Consider the following 17,881-nt stretch of genomic DNA (forward strand, 5'->3'; position numbering starts at 1 on the left):
AATTTTTATTTCATCTTTTACTACAGCTATTAAAGCTAAATTTTAAAATATCAAATAAAAAGATAAAAAATGTCCACCCTTTAGATAAGAAACCGTAGTGTCGTTAGCCTTAAATTTGTCGTGGATATTTTGTAATATAAAATTCAATTTATGTACACTTTATTACACAGTTTCTGTAGGGTCTGTTGATATGTGCAGAGCGAAAGTGAAAGTAAATGCAAATAGAATATTACATCTCAGAAATAAAATGTCTCCTTTCAGTCTATTGCTTGAATTAAGTATTGTCTATCTGTATCAAAAGTCATCAAAATTCTTGTAAAACAACAATGAAACATAAATTGAAAAGACTAGTTCTTTCGTTTAAATAAAAAGGGAAGTTAATCACAAATTAAATGAATTGCCCAAAGTCCGTTGTTGACAATCAAGCACTACAATAGAAAGTAGCAATGACCTGCTATTTACAGTTCATTCCAGTTTTATTATCTATTTGAGCTGTACGCCTCTACTGCACGTTGCCGATGACAACGAATCGCGTGAACCCACATCGCGTCCTATTCTAAGTCTGTGTGTTTGTGTGTGTGTGTGTGTGTGTGTGCCTCCATGTGAGCGCCCGCGGACAAGTGGTCCAAAGTGCAGCACTTACTACACAGACATCTACTGTAAACAACTATTTTTTACCGGTCCACCCCGCTGTTAATGTGCTTCGTGTTCATCTAACTCCTAAAAGTGATACGCGTCCTGTTAGTGGACTACCAAAGTTTTAAGAGGCATATTTTTAATTCCTATCTGCTCAAATACATCATCTACAAATAATATTTTGGAAGTTAGTTTACTTTTATATTTATTCTACTTTGTGAAACATGGCTATTGTGGGGACAAGTGTGTAAGCAAAAATGTTGTACAGATACAAAGACCAAAACAAATTGATCGCATAGCTACCTTATGTGGAAACTGTTGTTACAATGTTCCTGCGTTTTCTTGTTAAAAGTAAACACTGTCCCCGAGGAAGTATGCACGTGAGTGACAGTTATTATGTAACCCACGATAGCATGTTTTTGCAGGGGATGTTGAAGTCTGATGATCAGTATTGTTTTTTTTTTTTTTTTTGATCACACGTCGGTCTCGTCACTAACTTCAGTCATCCAGCGATTATAAGGGTTGGCACCCGAAATCCGCGGAGTTTGTGGTGTATAAATACCATGAATTATAATTGGAAAGAGCAACACATTTAAGCATAATAAATTGACTCGAGATCTTTTAACATATTTTATTGACACGAAAAGCTAAAAAACGAAGCAGCAGCATATGGAACTCATAGGAAATACGGTTACCGATTGATACACATCTTTGTATTACTGTAAACCTTTTACCTGCCTCACTTTTGCTCCTTGTAATACATAAAGAAATCAAGAACATGAAACATAAATATTTATTTAGCACATTTCAGGCGTTCAGCTAGTGACACTGGTACTTTCTCTGTCATGCATTAAATATCTCTAACGTAGATTCAATATGATGATTATGAAGATGTGAAAAAAAATATTTACAAAAGAAGCAATATAATAATCATGTGTAAAAATTACATAAATGGTAATGATCCTGGCATATTAGATTGTACATTATTGAGACTGTGCACAGTAAACTATAGAGAAAAATATAAGGGAGACATCGTGCACATTCTCTGCAGATTAACTTGCATTTAAACACATTACCAATATACCAAGTGAAGGACAAAGCTGGAAGGTTTAAGAGACACCCTATTTATCCTCATTGTGAACACATTTTCACTTTATTTCAAGTCCCCGGTAAAAAGAAGAAGAAAAGGGAAGTTCTGTTTAGAGGCTTAGTCTCAAATTATTTAACCCCAAACTATCCATCCCAAATCTCTCATTATGTAGAAGGAATCTGCTTATATGGTAACCACTAACGTGAAAAAAGGTCTGTTTTGCAATGTATTGCATGGTAAAATTTTTCTGCATAGTACCTTTCCTTAACGTCCATTATAAACAAGTTCACAATCAGTTGCATATTTAAACAACTGTTTCTGTAAATAGAACATTTAGTCATTCTTAAAATAAGGCTTAATATCTTATCTAATTTAGATTCATTTTGGACTCAAAATATATTTCACTGTTTTTTTTATTTCAATACGTTCATAAGGAAGACATTTTTTTAACCTAATGAAAAAAGGTCACTTCAAAAGATTGTTACAATAATACAATCAAAGAATAAGTCCTCTTTAGCATCAACTTTTATCTGAAATCATAATCAGAAGGCAAACCTCTTTTATTTTACATCATTTCCAGTTAACTACTAAAATGAGGCAGGTGTGTACAAATCTTCCGGTTTAGTGACATTGATTGTTTAGGCTAGCTGAGACTAACAGCAAGAGACTAAGCGTTGGTCTCGGCAAACAATCCCCCTCTACACGTCCGTCCTTTGACAGTGAGCATTAGCGTGCACACTGTGCGACCCTTGAGAAAGTTCATATCTCATGATTCCTCTACTTAACTTATTACCTTTGCAATAAGACAGGTAGGTAAAATGTTTGGTATTTTACATGCAGAAAAACAAATAAAGGCAAAGAATTGAACAGCGCAATCTTTCTGGGAATTATTGAAACAATTTTTTTTTGACATTGCTTATCTCGCTTATTGAAACAATTAATTGACATGTTTCTTTTCTTAAAAATCTAGTTCATGGGTAATCTTCATGTCTCGTGGCTTGTTACTTAAATTCATTTATTCGGTTAGGAAAATACAGGTCAATCGTGTGTTCTGATTAGTCTAATAAAGTACACTCTACACATCGTTGTTTGCTTGTGACTACATCACGGAACACCGCTTTGCCACAGCTCCAGCTGCGGCAGAAACTCCCACACCGAGGACCGTGGACAAGACAGGGAGGATGTATTTCTTTGCTGTGTTTTCCAGTGTATTGAAAAATCCTGGCTCTTCTTTTCCTTCAACAATCGCTTGTCTGGTTTCTTTGACAGCCGCGATGTTTGACGGATGCTGAGCTTTCTGGTTGCTTACGTTTATACGATCAAACATCTCATTCGTGAAATACTCACCGTTGTTTCTTCTAGCCACTTCCTAACACAAAGAAAAAACTACTTTCATTAAATTCCAGTCTGATTACAATTTTCAATAAAATTTTCGTTCTTTTCATAAGGATCATTCTACTTCTCATTAACGTTTTAACAGCACTATTCTTTTTTTAAATTATGAAAATTATTCGTTTCAATCACTTGAAGGATTTCTTCTATTTATGAATAAAAAGGGCAGAGCATTTATTAGAAAAAAATACTTTAGAAGGAAAGCCATCTTAAGTATAACAATTTATAGAGTAAGCAATGTTTTACTCTCTCACAGATTTTAATGAGTAATACCATAAACTCACTCTAATCATACTTAAGACCACTTTTGCGTGCTCTCGTCTCGTCTCAAACGTCCCTTTGTTGGACACAATGCAGTAACGGTTGTTGGCATCACACAAAACTTCCTTGAGATTTTCCGGAGCTTCACTTAAGAATTTTTTTACATCCCCATGCATTCCATCTGGTAATACAACAAAAAGAGTGATATATCTTTTTGACAAAAAAGCAATAACTTTCAACATGTGTAATATTTTTGCTTTTGTAGTAAATTTGTATACGCATGGTGATCAAAACATCCCATCCAGATGAGGGAAATCAAAATTCACCTTCAACTGTTAAGAAATTAAAGGATGGAGAAGATCGGTTCTTGTTCATTGGAAAAACGAGGAGATGATTATGATGATAGAAACAACGTTTCTTCTTTCACTCATGTGTAAGCTGTATTCAGTATCTATTATTCAGCCCATTCATAAGAAGGGAGATTACTCAGATCCAAACAATTATCGTGGAATATCACTAAATGATATTAGTAGTAAGATGTACAGCTACATTATGAATAACAGGTTAAAAAATGGGCAGAATTAAATGAGATAGTGGGGGAGAACCAGGCTGGCTTTAGGAAAGATCGTTCTACGGTTGACCATATTTTTACATTATTTGCCATCATCCAGAAACAATTTGCTATTAATCGTAAATTTTATGTAGCATTTATTGATTTTGAAAAAGCATTCGACTCTGTCTCTCGAAAATTACTTTGGCCAATCCTTACCAAACATGGTATACATGGTAAACTACACACATGTATCCAAAATATGTACAAATCGGTTAAAGCCCGTGTGAGATGTGGAGGCGATTTCACGAATTACATTGAGTGCACAAAGGGAGTTAAGCAAGGAGATGTGTGCAGCCCTATACTTTTCTCACTTTTTAATTAATGAGCTAGCTTTAGAAATTATGAATAATGGAAAACATGGGGCAACCTTTACACATGAATTTATGGAAATATTCATTCTTTTATTTGCAGATGATATTGTATTGATGTCCGAAACTATAGTAGGACTACAACACCAGCTAAATACTTTATATAATGCATCAGTACGACTGGGCCTAAATGTTAATCTAAACAAGAGTAATATTGTTGTTTTTAGAAAAGGGGGATTTTTAGCAGCGAGTGAAAGGTGGCTCTATGGAGGTATGCAAATAAATGTGGTAAATACATATAAGTATTTAGGCCTTTACTTCTCCACAAGATTAAGTTTTTCCCGTGCGTCTGAAGACCTAACTGCTAAGGCCAAGAAAGCAGTATTCTGCATCATTAATACATTATACAAGATAGGAAACCATTCTGTTAATGTTTTTACCAGACTATTTGACATGCAAGTTAAACCAGTCTTATATTATGCAGCCGAAGTTTGGGGCCTTCATGGAAATGTCTGTATAGAAATTGAAAAAGTCCACACATATGCTATGAAAAGATTTTTGGGGGTGGGTTCACACACACCCAACATGATGATATACGGTGATTTTGGCAGATATCCACTTTTCGTTAGCATATACATAAGCTGTGTCAGATATTGGATAAAATTAACAAGGATGGAGCAACAAAGACTCCCATGGAGAGCTTACAAAATGTTAGAACGATTAGACAATAATGGAAAGCAAAACTGGGTATCTGAGATCAGGTTACTTCTTTTTAGATATGGTTTTGGACATGTTTGGCTAAATCAAGGAGTGGAATCAGTAAGCAATTTTATAAAATGTTTTAAACAAAGATTGATTGATTGCCACTGGCAAGAATGGGATTTTATAATCAATAGCAGTGAAAGGTATAGTTTCTATAAGTCAATTAAATCTGCGACTCACAGAGAGATGTATTTGAGTTTAGATGTTAATAGCTTCATCAGAAATGCATTAGTGAGAATTCGATTTGGTATTTCAGATATAATGACACATACTTTAAGATATTCTGTCAATAATATAAGTAAAACATGCCCTATGTGTCAAATTGATGAAGAGGATGAGTTCCATTTTATACTATGTTGTCCATGCTTGAAAGATCTGAGAAAAAATTTCATTCCACCAAAGTACTACACTAGACCAAATAACTCCAAACTGCAGATGCTTATGTCAACAAATAATGAAACAATACTGTCCAATCTTGCCAAGTTTTTATATTTAGCGACAAAGAAAAGATATGCTATTCCATGATAATAACACTATGTATTTTTTGTGACATGTTGAATCCTTTTGAATGGGCCCAAAGGCCTAACAAATAAACTATTCGTATTCGTATTCGTATTCGTAAGCTGTATTCAGTACCACTGAGTATCAAGACACTTACTGATGTCATCTACAAGCACATCGCCGCCAGTGAAGACGATCATGAGGTGGCGGCGGACACGCTCACCAAACAAAGTCTGTAGTGTCTTCACAGCATCATACTCCTCCTGTCAGCACACAACAAACGGAAGCTATAACAGAAAAGACGAACTTTAACGTTTTGTTAAAAACACAATGAGGCACACGTTTTCCCCTTGTGATTGGGTAAAGCACAGTGCCAGTAATTACTTCAGCGAGTATGGGTGACTTATACCACTTCTATTCCGAGATACACGCCTACAGACAGGGTACAGAAAGATGTCAACAATACAGACATCAATAGTTTACGTAGATCTGTAGTCAATACTTCAGTCAATGCAAGACGCGGCACTCTATGCTAAACGTTACGTATCGAGTTCGGCTGACCTCGTGGTTGTCTTGGTGATAGTGGTATGCGTATATCTCTACAATGGAAAGGAAATGTTTACCCAGATTTAAAGGGATTCTAAAGGCAAAATAAAACTGCTTAGAATCGCGTAAAGAGTAGGATACATTTGAATCTCGTCTATTTATATGTGTGTTCGTGTGGAAAACGTTGAAGGTTTTTAGTAGAATGTTGTGTTTAATAAGAGAAAATTACACGGGACTTTCTTTTCATCAGTTTCCGCAAGACAGAGCCTTACAAGCCTGACACACAGAGTGCGTCATACGAATAAACAGACGACGTCAAATCTTCGCAATGACACAGATACAGACACTCCCTGTCAGAGACTGACGTCACAACAAGACTCTGACATCACAATAAGACTCCTCTGCTTGACTATCTCGGGAAGCTATCGTGGTTACTCGGCAGAAGGACACAAGGGTCGATTTCACTGGATTTTTTCAATTTTTATAAACATCGGCAACCGAAATAGTGCTAATAAGTGGTAATAAAGTGAGAAACGAATCCTTTATTTCTCCTGTAGTGCTCTCGTGCTCTGTAATTGTAACTAAATATATTTTTGAGACGTTTGACCGTCGCCACAGCCTTATCACAAGCATTGAGTATCTTCTTCTTCGTTCCTATTCGCTCCCAGTGGAGCATAGGGCCGCAACCACACGCCGCCATCGGACCCGGTCCTGGGCATCCCTTTCTAGTTGGGACCATGTCATGCCAGCTGTCTCTGCCTCTCTGTGGACTGATCGTCTCCACGTCTGTCTGGGTCTCCCAGCCTTGTGCCTCCCCTGTGGGTTCCAGCCCAGAGCTTGTCGCGTTATATTGTCGGCTGGCTTTCGTAGGGTGTGGCCAATCCAGCCCCACTTTCTCTTCTTGATGTCTAGGCTGGCAGGGTTTTGGTTGGTTCTCTCCCACAGGGCGGTATTGGAGATCTTCTCAGGCCATCGGATGTTAAGGATGCGGCGCAGACATTTATTGATGAAGGTCTGTATCTTGTTGGTGATGGCATTTGTCACCCGCCATGTCTCAGACCCATACAGAAGGACTGACTTTACATTGGTATTATAGAGGCGGATCTTGGTGTGTAGAGACAAAGCCTTGGAGTGCCAGATAGGTCTTAGGGAGTGGAATGCAAGCCTGGCTTTGTTTATTCGGCTTCTGACATCTTCATCTGTACCTCCGTCTTTGCTGCTGACTATGCTGTCAAGGTAGGTGAAACGGTCAGACTCTGTAATACATTCTCCTTTTAGTTGGAGTGGGGCTTCTTGCTTTGTGCTGACCCGCATTACCTCCGTCTTTTTGATGTTGATGGTCAGGCCAGTCATTGCTGCTTCTTCTGCGAGCCGAGTGAGCTTTGTCTGTGCGTGTTGTTGCTTGTGGGACAACAGGCTGATGTCATCCGCAAAGTCAAGATCCTCGAGCTGCCTGGCGAAGGTCCACTGAACGCCCGTGTCGCTGTTAGAGGTTGTTTTTCTCATGATCCAGTCTATGACGATCAGGAAGATTGTTGGTGAGAGCAGACAACCTTGCCTCACCCCAGTCCTCACTGCGAAGAGGTCAGTCAGCTTACCCTTGTGTATCACCCGGCATGTCGAGTTCTCATACAACTGCTGGATGATGGCAATGAACTTTGGTGGAAATCCGTAGTGCTGCACCAGTTTCCAGATGGTTTCTCTGTCTACGGAGTCAAAGGCCTTGTCAAAATCTACAAAGTTTATGTATAGTGGTGACTGCCATTCGATGGACTGTTCGATAATAATTCGCAGAGTAGCGATTTGGTCGGTACATGATTTTCCCTGCCGAAAGCCTGCCTGTTCTTGCCGAAGTCTCCTATCTAGGGCGGTTTTCAGTCGCTCCAGGATGATTTTGGTCAACACCTTGCTTGGAATGGACAACAGCATAATCCCTCGCCAATTGCTGCACTGTGTCAGGTCACCTTTTTTGGGTAACTTCACTAGGTAGCCAAGCTTCCAGTCTGCTGGAACTTGCTCCTGCTCCCAAATTTTCTTCAACAGGGGATGTAGCATCTCTGCTGTGGCTGTTGGGTCTCCCTTGAGTGCTTCTGCAGGAATGCCATCTGGGCCTGCCGCCTTTCCAGAATTCAAGGACTTGATGGCTTCGATGATTTCTGTCTTGGTTGGCGGGTTGGTATTTACTTGGAGCTGTTCTGCAGCTCCACCACCAACTGGTGCAACTTACCTTGTAGTGGTGTGGTGGCTTGTGTGCCTCGACGACCCACAGAGCTATGTCGGCGGGAGCCTTGTGCTCCTGGCAGGTCCAACCAAGCCGAACAGGTCTGTCAGGGTAGAGGCCAGACTAAAATGTTGCACCCTGGCCCTCCAGGTTGGGGGTTTTGCTATGGGTTAACAACCCATTCAAGTAAAACATCAACTGTTACAGAAACTGCAACAATATCGCAACAGGGGCCTGGTCAGGAAGATTCCTCTCCAGAAGAGCTCATGACGCAGGCTGGTGAAAGCCCTAGGGAAGCCAGCATGCTGACTCATCTTCTGACGACCAAGGCAAAAACCAGGATAGGACCTGGAATATCAGAACCCTTTATGAAAGTGGCAAATCAGCTCAAGTAGCGAGGGAAATGAGAAGATACAATATCACGGTCCTCGGGTTATGTGAAACCAGATGGAATGGAAGTGGGCAGGCCAGACTAACATCAGGGGAAACCATCATTTACTCTGCCACAAAGACCTGGACCACGACATTCCCAGGGAGTAGCACTGCTGATGTCAACAGAGGCAACAAAGGCGCTGAGGGCCTGGGAGCCAGTCTCACCACGGCTCATGTCGGCAGATTCAATGCTAAGGAAGGAAGACTACATCATCCAGTGCTATGCACCAACGAATGCCGCAGATGAAGAGGAAAAAGAAGAATTCTATAACTCCCTGCAGTCTCTTCTTGACCGCATACCAAGAAGAGATCTGAAGATTATTATGGGAGACCTAAATGCCAAAGTGGGAGATGACAACACCAACAGGGAGCTCATCATGGGAAGACATGGCGTCGGCACCTGCAATGAAAACGGGGAGCTCTTCATAGACTTCTGCGCTTTCAACGACCATGTCATTGGTGGCACTGTATTCCCACACAAGAATATACACAAAGCAACGTGGACTTCCCCAGATGGCCAAACGGAAAACTAGATTGACCATATAACAGTTGGTCGAAGGTGGAGAAGGAGTCTCCAAGATGTCAGAGTGAGAAGAGGAGCAGATGCTGCTTCAGACCACCAGCTTCTAATAGCAGTCTTCAAGATCAAGCTGAAGTCTTCATTGATACAGCAGGCAGACCACATCACAAGTTCAATACCAGTACTTCAAGAACAAGGAGACACGGAAATTTGTAACTGTGAAATTAAGAATAAGTACGAGGCCCTTTCAGGATTGGCGGAAGAATCTGTGGAAGAACACTGGTCAACACTCAAAAGAATTTGGAAGTCAACCTGTACAGATGTTCTAGGAAAGAGGGAAAGAAAACATAAGGAATGGATGAGCCAAGAGACCTGGGCAAAGATTGAATCAAGAAAGGGACTGAAACAGAAGCTCAACCAGTGCCAAGACCAGCAAGAGAAAGAAGGTCTCAGAGCGAAATACTGGGAAGCCAACCGCCAAGTGAAGAGGTCGGCAAGGGAGGACAAGTGACGCTTCACCCATGAACTAACAGAGGAAGCAGAGACAGCAGCCACACAGGGAAACATGAAGAGATTATATGAAATAACACGAACTCTGTCAGGCAAGAGCGTAAACTCAAACAAGCCGGTGAAAGACAAAAACGGCAAGACCATAACAAATGATGCAGAGCAAAGAGACCGCTGGATGGAGTACTTCGAAGAGATGCTGAATAGACCTCATCCACCATCCTTACCTGACATACCACCAGCAACTGCACAACTTCACGTCAACACCAGCCCTCCCACTAAGACAGAAATCATCAAAGCTATCAAAAGCATGAAAAATGGCAAAGCAGCAGGCCCGGACGGCATACCTCCAGAAGCATTAAAGGCAGACCCAGAAACAACAGCAACAATTTTACAGCCCCTCCTACACAAGATCTGGGAACAAGAGCTAGTCCCAGCAGACTGGAAATTAGGCCACCTGGTCAAACTACCAAAGAAAGGAGACCTGTCCCAGTGCAACAACTGGCGGGGAATCATGCTGCTGTCCATCCCCAGCAAAGTCTTGACAAGGATAATACTAGAGAGACTGAAGAAGGCACTAGACATGAGAATGAGACCAGAACAAGCAGGGTTTCGCCAAGACAAATCATGCACTGACCACATTGCAACCCTTCGTATCATCATAGAACAGTCCATCGAATGGCAATCCTCCCTTTATATAACCTCTGTGGACTTTGAGAAGGCCTTCGACAGTGTAGACTTTTCTTTTATTGTTTATACATCAGCTATATGCTTGTTGATTAAATGAAGTACAATTTTTAAAACATGTTTTTTATTCCAGTGAATGGTCCAGATTCACAGGAGGTAAGCAGGCTGAATGAATTCATGTTTTACGGTGGCTCTATTGTGAACTTTGCGTGCAGAATGCTGTGTTCTGAAGTTTGTGTGCAACATGTTGCCATCTCAACAAGTAATACACAATATCTTAAAATTTACATAGTGACATTTATTTTACTCTCAAACAGTCACAATCACACATTGTAAAACAAAAGCAAAATGAAAAGTGAATAATTGCATCCACACACAAATATATATATATCCACATTTAAATGATATTTTCTGTCCATTTTTGCAGGATTGATAATTTTCTGACACTTTACACTAAATCAGTTTGTGGATAACATCCCTTTTCTTTAGAAAGCTATTGATGTATATGCAGAAATCTAATTGCCACTCTTGCAACCATCATTTACTACATTTTTTTTTTGCTCTGCCACAGAATATTCAAGTCCCTTCAAATCGTTGACAAACTTCTATCCGTCAACACCACCCTGGACAGCCGGAAAACCCTTAGAATGAAAAAAAGAAAAACAGCCAGCAAAGGAGATACAGAGCAACAGCTCATGATATAACATTTCAAAGACCAAAAAGCAGTCTATTATAAGCCAAATGGAACTAGAAATTAAAATCTCAAACTAGAAGTCTGGCTGCTAAACGCTAAATAACCAAGCTAGACAAAGAGATAAATGATAATTAAAACTAGCAATACTGCCAGTGTATGCATTTTTGTATATTAGAGTGGATCTGTATACAGTTAAAAAATGTGGGTTACAGTACAAAGCATCAACACACACAAACTCACACACCTGCAACACATATTCTGAAGTGAGATGCAAAGCAAAATGAAAAAATGTGGGTGACAGTACAAAGTCACACCCCCCACCCCCTGCAACAGCTACTAAAAGTGAGATGCAATGCAAACTAAAAAATGTGGGTTACAGTACAAAGCATCAACACACACAAACTCATACACCTGCAACACATATTCTGAAGTGAGATGCAATGCGAAATTTAAAAAAATGTGGGTTACAGTACATAGTCTCAAAACACACACACACACTCACCTGTAACAGGTATTCAGAAGTGAGATGCAATGCAAAAAAAAAGTGGGTTACAGTACAAAGCATACACACACACACACACCCTGCAACAGGTATTTAGCAGTGAGATGCAATGCAAAATAAAAATTTGTGTACAGTACAAAGCCTCAACACACACAAACTCACACACCTGCAACACATATTCTGAAGTGAGATGCAAAGCAAAATGAAAAAATGTGGGTGACAGTACAAAGTCTCAACACACACACACACCCTGCAACAGGTATTCAGCAGTGCAAACTAAAAATTTTTGTGTTACAGTACAAAGCCTCAACACACACAAACTCTCTCACACAATGCAAATCCTATGTCAAAAACTAGAAGGTTTGACTGTCACATTACAGTCATGTTAGTCTGCACAATACCTAAGCTAGGATGTTAATTTTGCCTTTTTCAAATTTAAAATATCATTTAAAAAGCAACTAATTATGGCTAAAATCAAACAGACAACAAGCTGAACAAGTTTTATCAGCAGATTAATAACTGATTTATTCAGTACCTGTAACACTGGAGAAAGCCACGCACGTCGATTCGATGATTCGATTGCTGCTGCAATGTCATTTGTCAGTTCTAAAACATCGTGTCTTCTAAATTTATATTTCTGGTAAAGTTCTTGGTCGCTGTACCGGTCCAGGGGAGGTTTCCTGTCCCGAAAAACAAGTTCGTGGCGCAAACAGCGTAGAATACGGTCCCCGAACCTCCAGTCCGCCATCTTGTGCTTTCGGTACGATAGCGAGCTAACGGAGGGGTGAGGCTCCATTAGCCGTAGAGCTACGATAGCCGGCTATCGGCGGTCCCTGCATACGAATTTTCCCGCGCTATCGTGACGAAAGGGATATCGTACCTTTAACGGCGCTATCGGTGCTCCCTGCATACGGGGCCAGATCTACAGTTATCGTGCTTGCGGTTTCTGTAACAGTAACTTTTTTACATGGTCGGGTTGTTAGCCCAACCACAACCTAATTTACCTCTAGGTGAGGTGTCCACCTTCGTCGCCTCTTACGACACGCCTGGCTGGATGGCAGAGTGACCCTATTCGTACAATGCTCGCCAGGCAAGCATACCCCGGGGTCACACAGGGGAGCATTGAGTATACCTTTAAGAAAACGTCCTTACACTGAGTTTCTACTCAGTTTCTGGAAACAAAGGTCATCTTATTTTACTTTTAAGAGCCTTCTTCACTGGACATTAAGTTACAGGTATACACGCATTTCGATTTATTTTGAGAACGTCTCATGGCTCCTGGATTGTTGTGGGTGTTGCTGACCCAAAGCATTAGAAAAAAAAAAAAGTCCTCTTTAATGTTGTTAATTTTTAAAGATTTATGAAGTAAGCACACGGTTATAGAGAGTGTACATTGTTAAGCTCTTTCTAAAGCTGATCCGGTCAGGTTCTTAAAATCTTGGTATTTGTGGTCATATGTTTAATAAAACTGACACAGGGCTTCTGCTAAGGCTAAATTCTTTGGGGTCCCAGGGACCCCTTCCTCAGATTTCTAAGGGGTCCCAGGCTAACTCTAAGGGGTCCCTTTACAATGTAGAAAAAAATCAACAAATCAACATACTTTGTTCAACTGCCTTTCAGGCACACAAAGCACGGTAATGTCTAGTCAGAAACGGCGAGATTTCTGTGTCATGATGTCTGTGCAAGCATCTGTGATGAGCGTATGCTCATTGTATTTGGGGTGCTCACTTTCTTTCCGTTTCTAAGGCAATGAATTTAACCACACCGTCAACGACATCTTTGAAATAAGTTAAAAAAGCTGCACCTGGTGGTGGATGGGAGAGGATGTATGAAAGTATGAATGCCTCAGATGCCATCATTCAAAAGGAAGTTCTCGACCGTAACCTGGCAATTAATAAGTTAGTGAGAACTAGAGATGTAAGAAACATCAACGAGAGGTGGCACGTTGCTAAAAGTATCAAAGTTGGGATAAAAAAAACTGGCGCAAGGTAGAAAAGCGAACCTCGGCAAGACGTGACGCCCTCAGCTCAGTGACATTCAGTGGATTGTGAATGTTAGTAAATCATGAGATGAAGGGGGATCGAAGGTGTTTGAAACTGTACAAATAAATTAAACGAGTTTCAGTTGCAAACTATATTTAGCAATAAAACGTCTTTCTCAGCCGACTAGTACTTGATGTAGGGTCTAAGAAAAGTGAGGTGAAACGGCTTCTATCTGAACATACTGTCTTTCCTTACATCTTTCTTTACTCATAAGAGGGGATAATAATATTTAATACTTTCAGTTCATTCCTCCTGATGACTGACCTAAAGTACACCTCGGTTTGAGTCCAATCTTTGAACTTTTACAATTCGCCAACAATTCACGACTGCAACATAGTGCCTCACTGTGTCTTTCTTCGCCTATCTAACCCGACCATTATGCGATCAATTCAGTTGTTTTTATGTTTGTGTCATTTGCGCTGTTCATTCTTCTCTCCTTTTTAAATTCTAGTTTTGTTTGTTTGTGGAGAATACAGTCAGTCCTAACCCCGACAGAATGTTCAGACAGAAGTCGTTTCGCATCAACGCTCAGACCCTACCGCAAGTACTGGGTGAGGGAGACGATTTATTGCCATGCTAGTCGGCAGTGCCTGTGATGTCCACCCCGCCTTTTGTCCGGGTAGTAATTGAAGACGACTGGCCGATGGCAGTCCGCACCTCGTGTACTCCTACCTTCCCTCGCACGGGCGATACCACTCACTTCCCCCCGGTGGGAAGATATCGGCCTTTAGTGGAACTCTTCTTGGTAAGGGAAAACAAACTCAGTGCAAGGGAAGTTACTCTCGCCTTGCAGCAGACGACAACAATAGGTTGGTCTACGACGTCAGACACTACACTTACCCAATTTTGTATCTGTTCTTCGCCCAAATTTGAAGGGGTCCCCTGGGACCCCATTGATGAAAATTGAAGGGGTCCTCCGAACTTTTAATGCGTACTGTACGCAATTTTCTGCGTAATCAGAAGCCCTGATAAAACGTTGAATTTTTTCTTCTGACAGACCCAAATGTTAAATAAGCACGCTGAGCAGGCAGACTTTGAACTTCGAGCAACAAGACAATCCTCCTAATGTAGCCGAAGTATGCAAAACCTTGAAGGCCGAAGTCGAAATGGGCGTGTTTTCAAATGGTTTCGCCCGTGCGAGGGAAGGTAGGAGTACACGGGGTCAGTACCGGCGGTCAGTCTTCCCTAATTGCTACCCTGGCCCCGAGGCAAAGTGGAGATCGCAAGCGATAAACCGTCTTTCTCAGCCGAGTTCTTGGTGTTGGCGGTTAGAAAGGTGGAGTGAAACGGTTTGCAACTGAACATACTGTCAGGGTTAGGACCGACAATTGAATGTATTCTCCATCAAATAAAAATAAGGGAGAAAGCGATGAACAGTGGAAATGACACAAACACAAAGACAACCGCATTTTAAAACTTTATTTTGAATGCTTTCGTCTATCTGTTTATATCTCTCTATATCTTTCTTCACTGATAAGGGATGATAATATTCAATATTTTCCCCTGGTGACTGACATAAAATACATCTGTTTTGAGTGCAATGTTCGTACCTTTACAAATAGGCAACAATTCACACCTGTAACACAGAGCCCATTCACCATCTACAACAGCGGCCCCACGGTCCATGTTTGTCTGTTGGTGAGTACGACAAGGTGAATAACATTGTCTGTCACGTGCATACACATTCAGTCTCGTGCACCTCTTGGCTCAAAGTGAAGATTTCAAAAATGGGTGGACATGTGTTGATCATCTTTGGTTGTCCTAACGGAGGATGACATGTGCACCCAGGAGCACCTGATGGTGGGTGATAGAGGATGTATGAAAGTATGAATGCCTCAGATGCCATCATTCAAGAGGAAGTTCTCGACCGTAACCTGGCAATTAATAAGTTAGTGAGAACTGAAGTTGTAAGGAACGTCAACGAGAGGTGGCACGTTGATAAAAGTATAAAAGTTGGGATAAAAAAAAAACAAAAACTGGCGCAAGGTAGAAAAGCGAACCTCTGCAAGACCTGGCGCCCTCAGCTCAGTGACTTTCAGTGGAATCTGAATGTTACGTAAATCATGAGATGAAGGGGGATCGAAGGTGTTTGAAACTGTACAAATAAATTAAACGAGTTTCAGTTGCAAACCATTACGCCTCAGACAGAAAACTTGGGGGAATAGGGACGCAAACCAAGAAAGTGATCAAAATCCACTCAGAAAACTGACTTTTCTCCGTGTGAGTCGGCGCTGATTTTTACGTGAAAAAACATCAGGCCCACTGGTAAAAATAACTGTTAGTTCAAGGACTATTTTAACATATTTTAAAGGATCTTGGATTTACCAAACAGTGTTTACAATGGAGAAAAACCCAACGCCACTAAAGAAACGCAGTAAGAGAACTTTGGCGGACGGCACTGTTAAAACCTACGAGTATAATGTTGTAACAAAAGATATACGCTTGTTTTTTGATGACGAAGAAGCAAGAAAAATATTTAATGATAAGTTTGAACTTGGGCTAAAAAAAATCGGGATGTAAGTCCCGGTCTGCTTTTGTGTCCTCTCTACTGGATAATTTCTTGAGCGGTGAAAGTCCTGAGTTTCCCTGCAGTCAAGATAGTGGTAATGTACCCATGCAAGAACAAACATCCTCAGCAATTCCATGTTTGTTTGTTGGTGAGCACGACAAGGTGAAGGATATTATTGATCAAGTTCATGCACATTCAGTATCGTGCCCGTCTTCGCTCGAAGTGAATAATTCAACAATGGATGGGCATGTGCTGACCATCACTTTGGGCTGTGCCAACAGACATACTATCGTCTGGAGCTCGTCGTCCCCACTAGGTGACAGTTATTTTGCTAACGAAAGAATGTACCTTGCGTACATTACGTCGGGGATCATCCCCATTCAATATAAAAAATTTTCTAATTTTGCCAATTTGGGACATGTGAATGATGCATTTTTGAGAAAACGGCTTCCACGGTTTTCTGCAGTCGTTGACGTCTTGAAGCGCCAGTCCGTCGCAGCTGCACTTGCAGCAGAACAGACTCCTGTGGCCGACGGGATCAGTGTGATGACAGATGCAAGGCACGCATGCCGGAAAAATTCGTATCACACTGATCATGTTACTTTAGGACTGTCGACTCACAAGGTTGTAAACCTCCAGCATATCACCAAAGAGGATGAGGTGTGCACCCAGCGGCACGAGGCAGTGGGATGCGAGAGGATGTATGCAAGTATGAATGAGTCAGGCGTTAGAATTCAAGAACACGTTCACGATCGTAACGTGACAATAAATAAGTTAGTAAAAAATAAAGGTGTTAGAAACATCAACGAGAGGTGGCACGTCGCTAAGAGTATCAAAGCTGGGATGAAAAAACTGGCGCAAGGTAGTAGAGTCAACATCGGCAAGACGTGGCATCCTCAGCTCAGCGACAAGACAGCAGCGGTCAGAGATCATGTGTACTGGTGTATAGATCATTGCGATGGCGACCCTGTGAGACTTAGGCACTTGTTGGATGGATGTATTACACATTTCCAAAACATCCATGACAAGTGTAACCTAGCCTCACCTTGCAGGCAATCGCTCTATATACCATCCCTAATAGTGCTGACTGATCCTGCTGCTGTCAAGCTGCTGAGCGACTTTCGACACGGCCATGTTTTGTATAAACATCCTGAGGACTACGTGATGTCTAGGGACACATTTTATGTTGAAAGTTTTAATAATATATGTCTGATGTATCTGCCTAAGCGTGTTCATATTAAAAGCCCGATGCACTATGACATGCGCATGGGTCTCGCTGTCTTAGACTGGAATGAACATGTTGATAGAGACTCTACTTCCAATTACAACAAAGCAAGTGTACAGCACAATCGGAGACAGCTTGGACAACGCACTTTAAAAAGGAAAACTTATAATTTAGTAGAGGATATCTGGAGATGTGTGTCGTGAGCAATACAAATTGGATTCCGAACATGAGGAAAATATATTAATTGAAACAGACAGTAGTTCTGATGAAGATTTGGAAATTAATAATATAATTTAAATAACAAATTGATTAATGAGATAATAATTTACCATCAATGTTTGTACTTTCAAAACTGAATTGCTGTTACCACGGTACAGCTCCACACCGATAAATGTATTGTCTATATAGACATGTTCCTTCCAGTCTAAAACTG

The 17,881-nt window shown here is 40.9% G+C and overlaps 4 protein-coding genes across 6 annotated transcripts in view; 1 reads left to right on the forward strand and 3 right to left on the reverse strand.

Moving 5' to 3' along the window:
- LOC112574545 (GTPase IMAP family member 4-like) overlaps positions 1 to 17,881 on the reverse strand; it is a 283,763-nt gene that overhangs the window by 22,647 nt on the left and 243,235 nt on the right. The window lies entirely within an intron of this gene.
- Positions 1 to 17,881, reverse strand: part of LOC112574535 (GTPase IMAP family member 4-like) — a 287,359-nt gene that overhangs the window by 19,963 nt on the left and 249,515 nt on the right. The gene's annotated exons all lie outside the window — the stretch shown is intronic.
- Positions 1 to 17,881, forward strand: part of LOC112574529 (GTPase IMAP family member 8-like) — a 133,175-nt gene that overhangs the window by 5,268 nt on the left and 110,026 nt on the right. The gene's annotated exons all lie outside the window — the stretch shown is intronic.
- LOC112574528 (GTPase IMAP family member 8-like) overlaps positions 1,281 to 17,881 on the reverse strand; it is a 61,775-nt gene continuing 45,174 nt past the window's right edge. Inside the window, exons 14-16 of the mRNA XM_025255660.1 lie at positions 5,721 to 5,826; positions 3,403 to 3,560; positions 1,281 to 3,095 (exon numbers count right to left, since the gene is read on the reverse strand). Coding sequence (XP_025111445.1) covers positions 2,826 to 3,095; positions 3,403 to 3,560; positions 5,721 to 5,826 — 534 coding nt within the window. The 3' untranslated portion in view covers positions 1,281 to 2,825. The remainder of the gene's footprint in view (positions 3,096 to 3,402; positions 3,561 to 5,720; positions 5,827 to 17,881) is intronic.

This window comes from Pomacea canaliculata, linkage group LG10 (assembly GCF_003073045.1).
Source record: "Pomacea canaliculata isolate SZHN2017 linkage group LG10, ASM307304v1, whole genome shotgun sequence".
Lineage (NCBI taxonomy): Eukaryota > Metazoa > Mollusca > Gastropoda > Architaenioglossa > Ampullariidae > Pomacea > Pomacea canaliculata.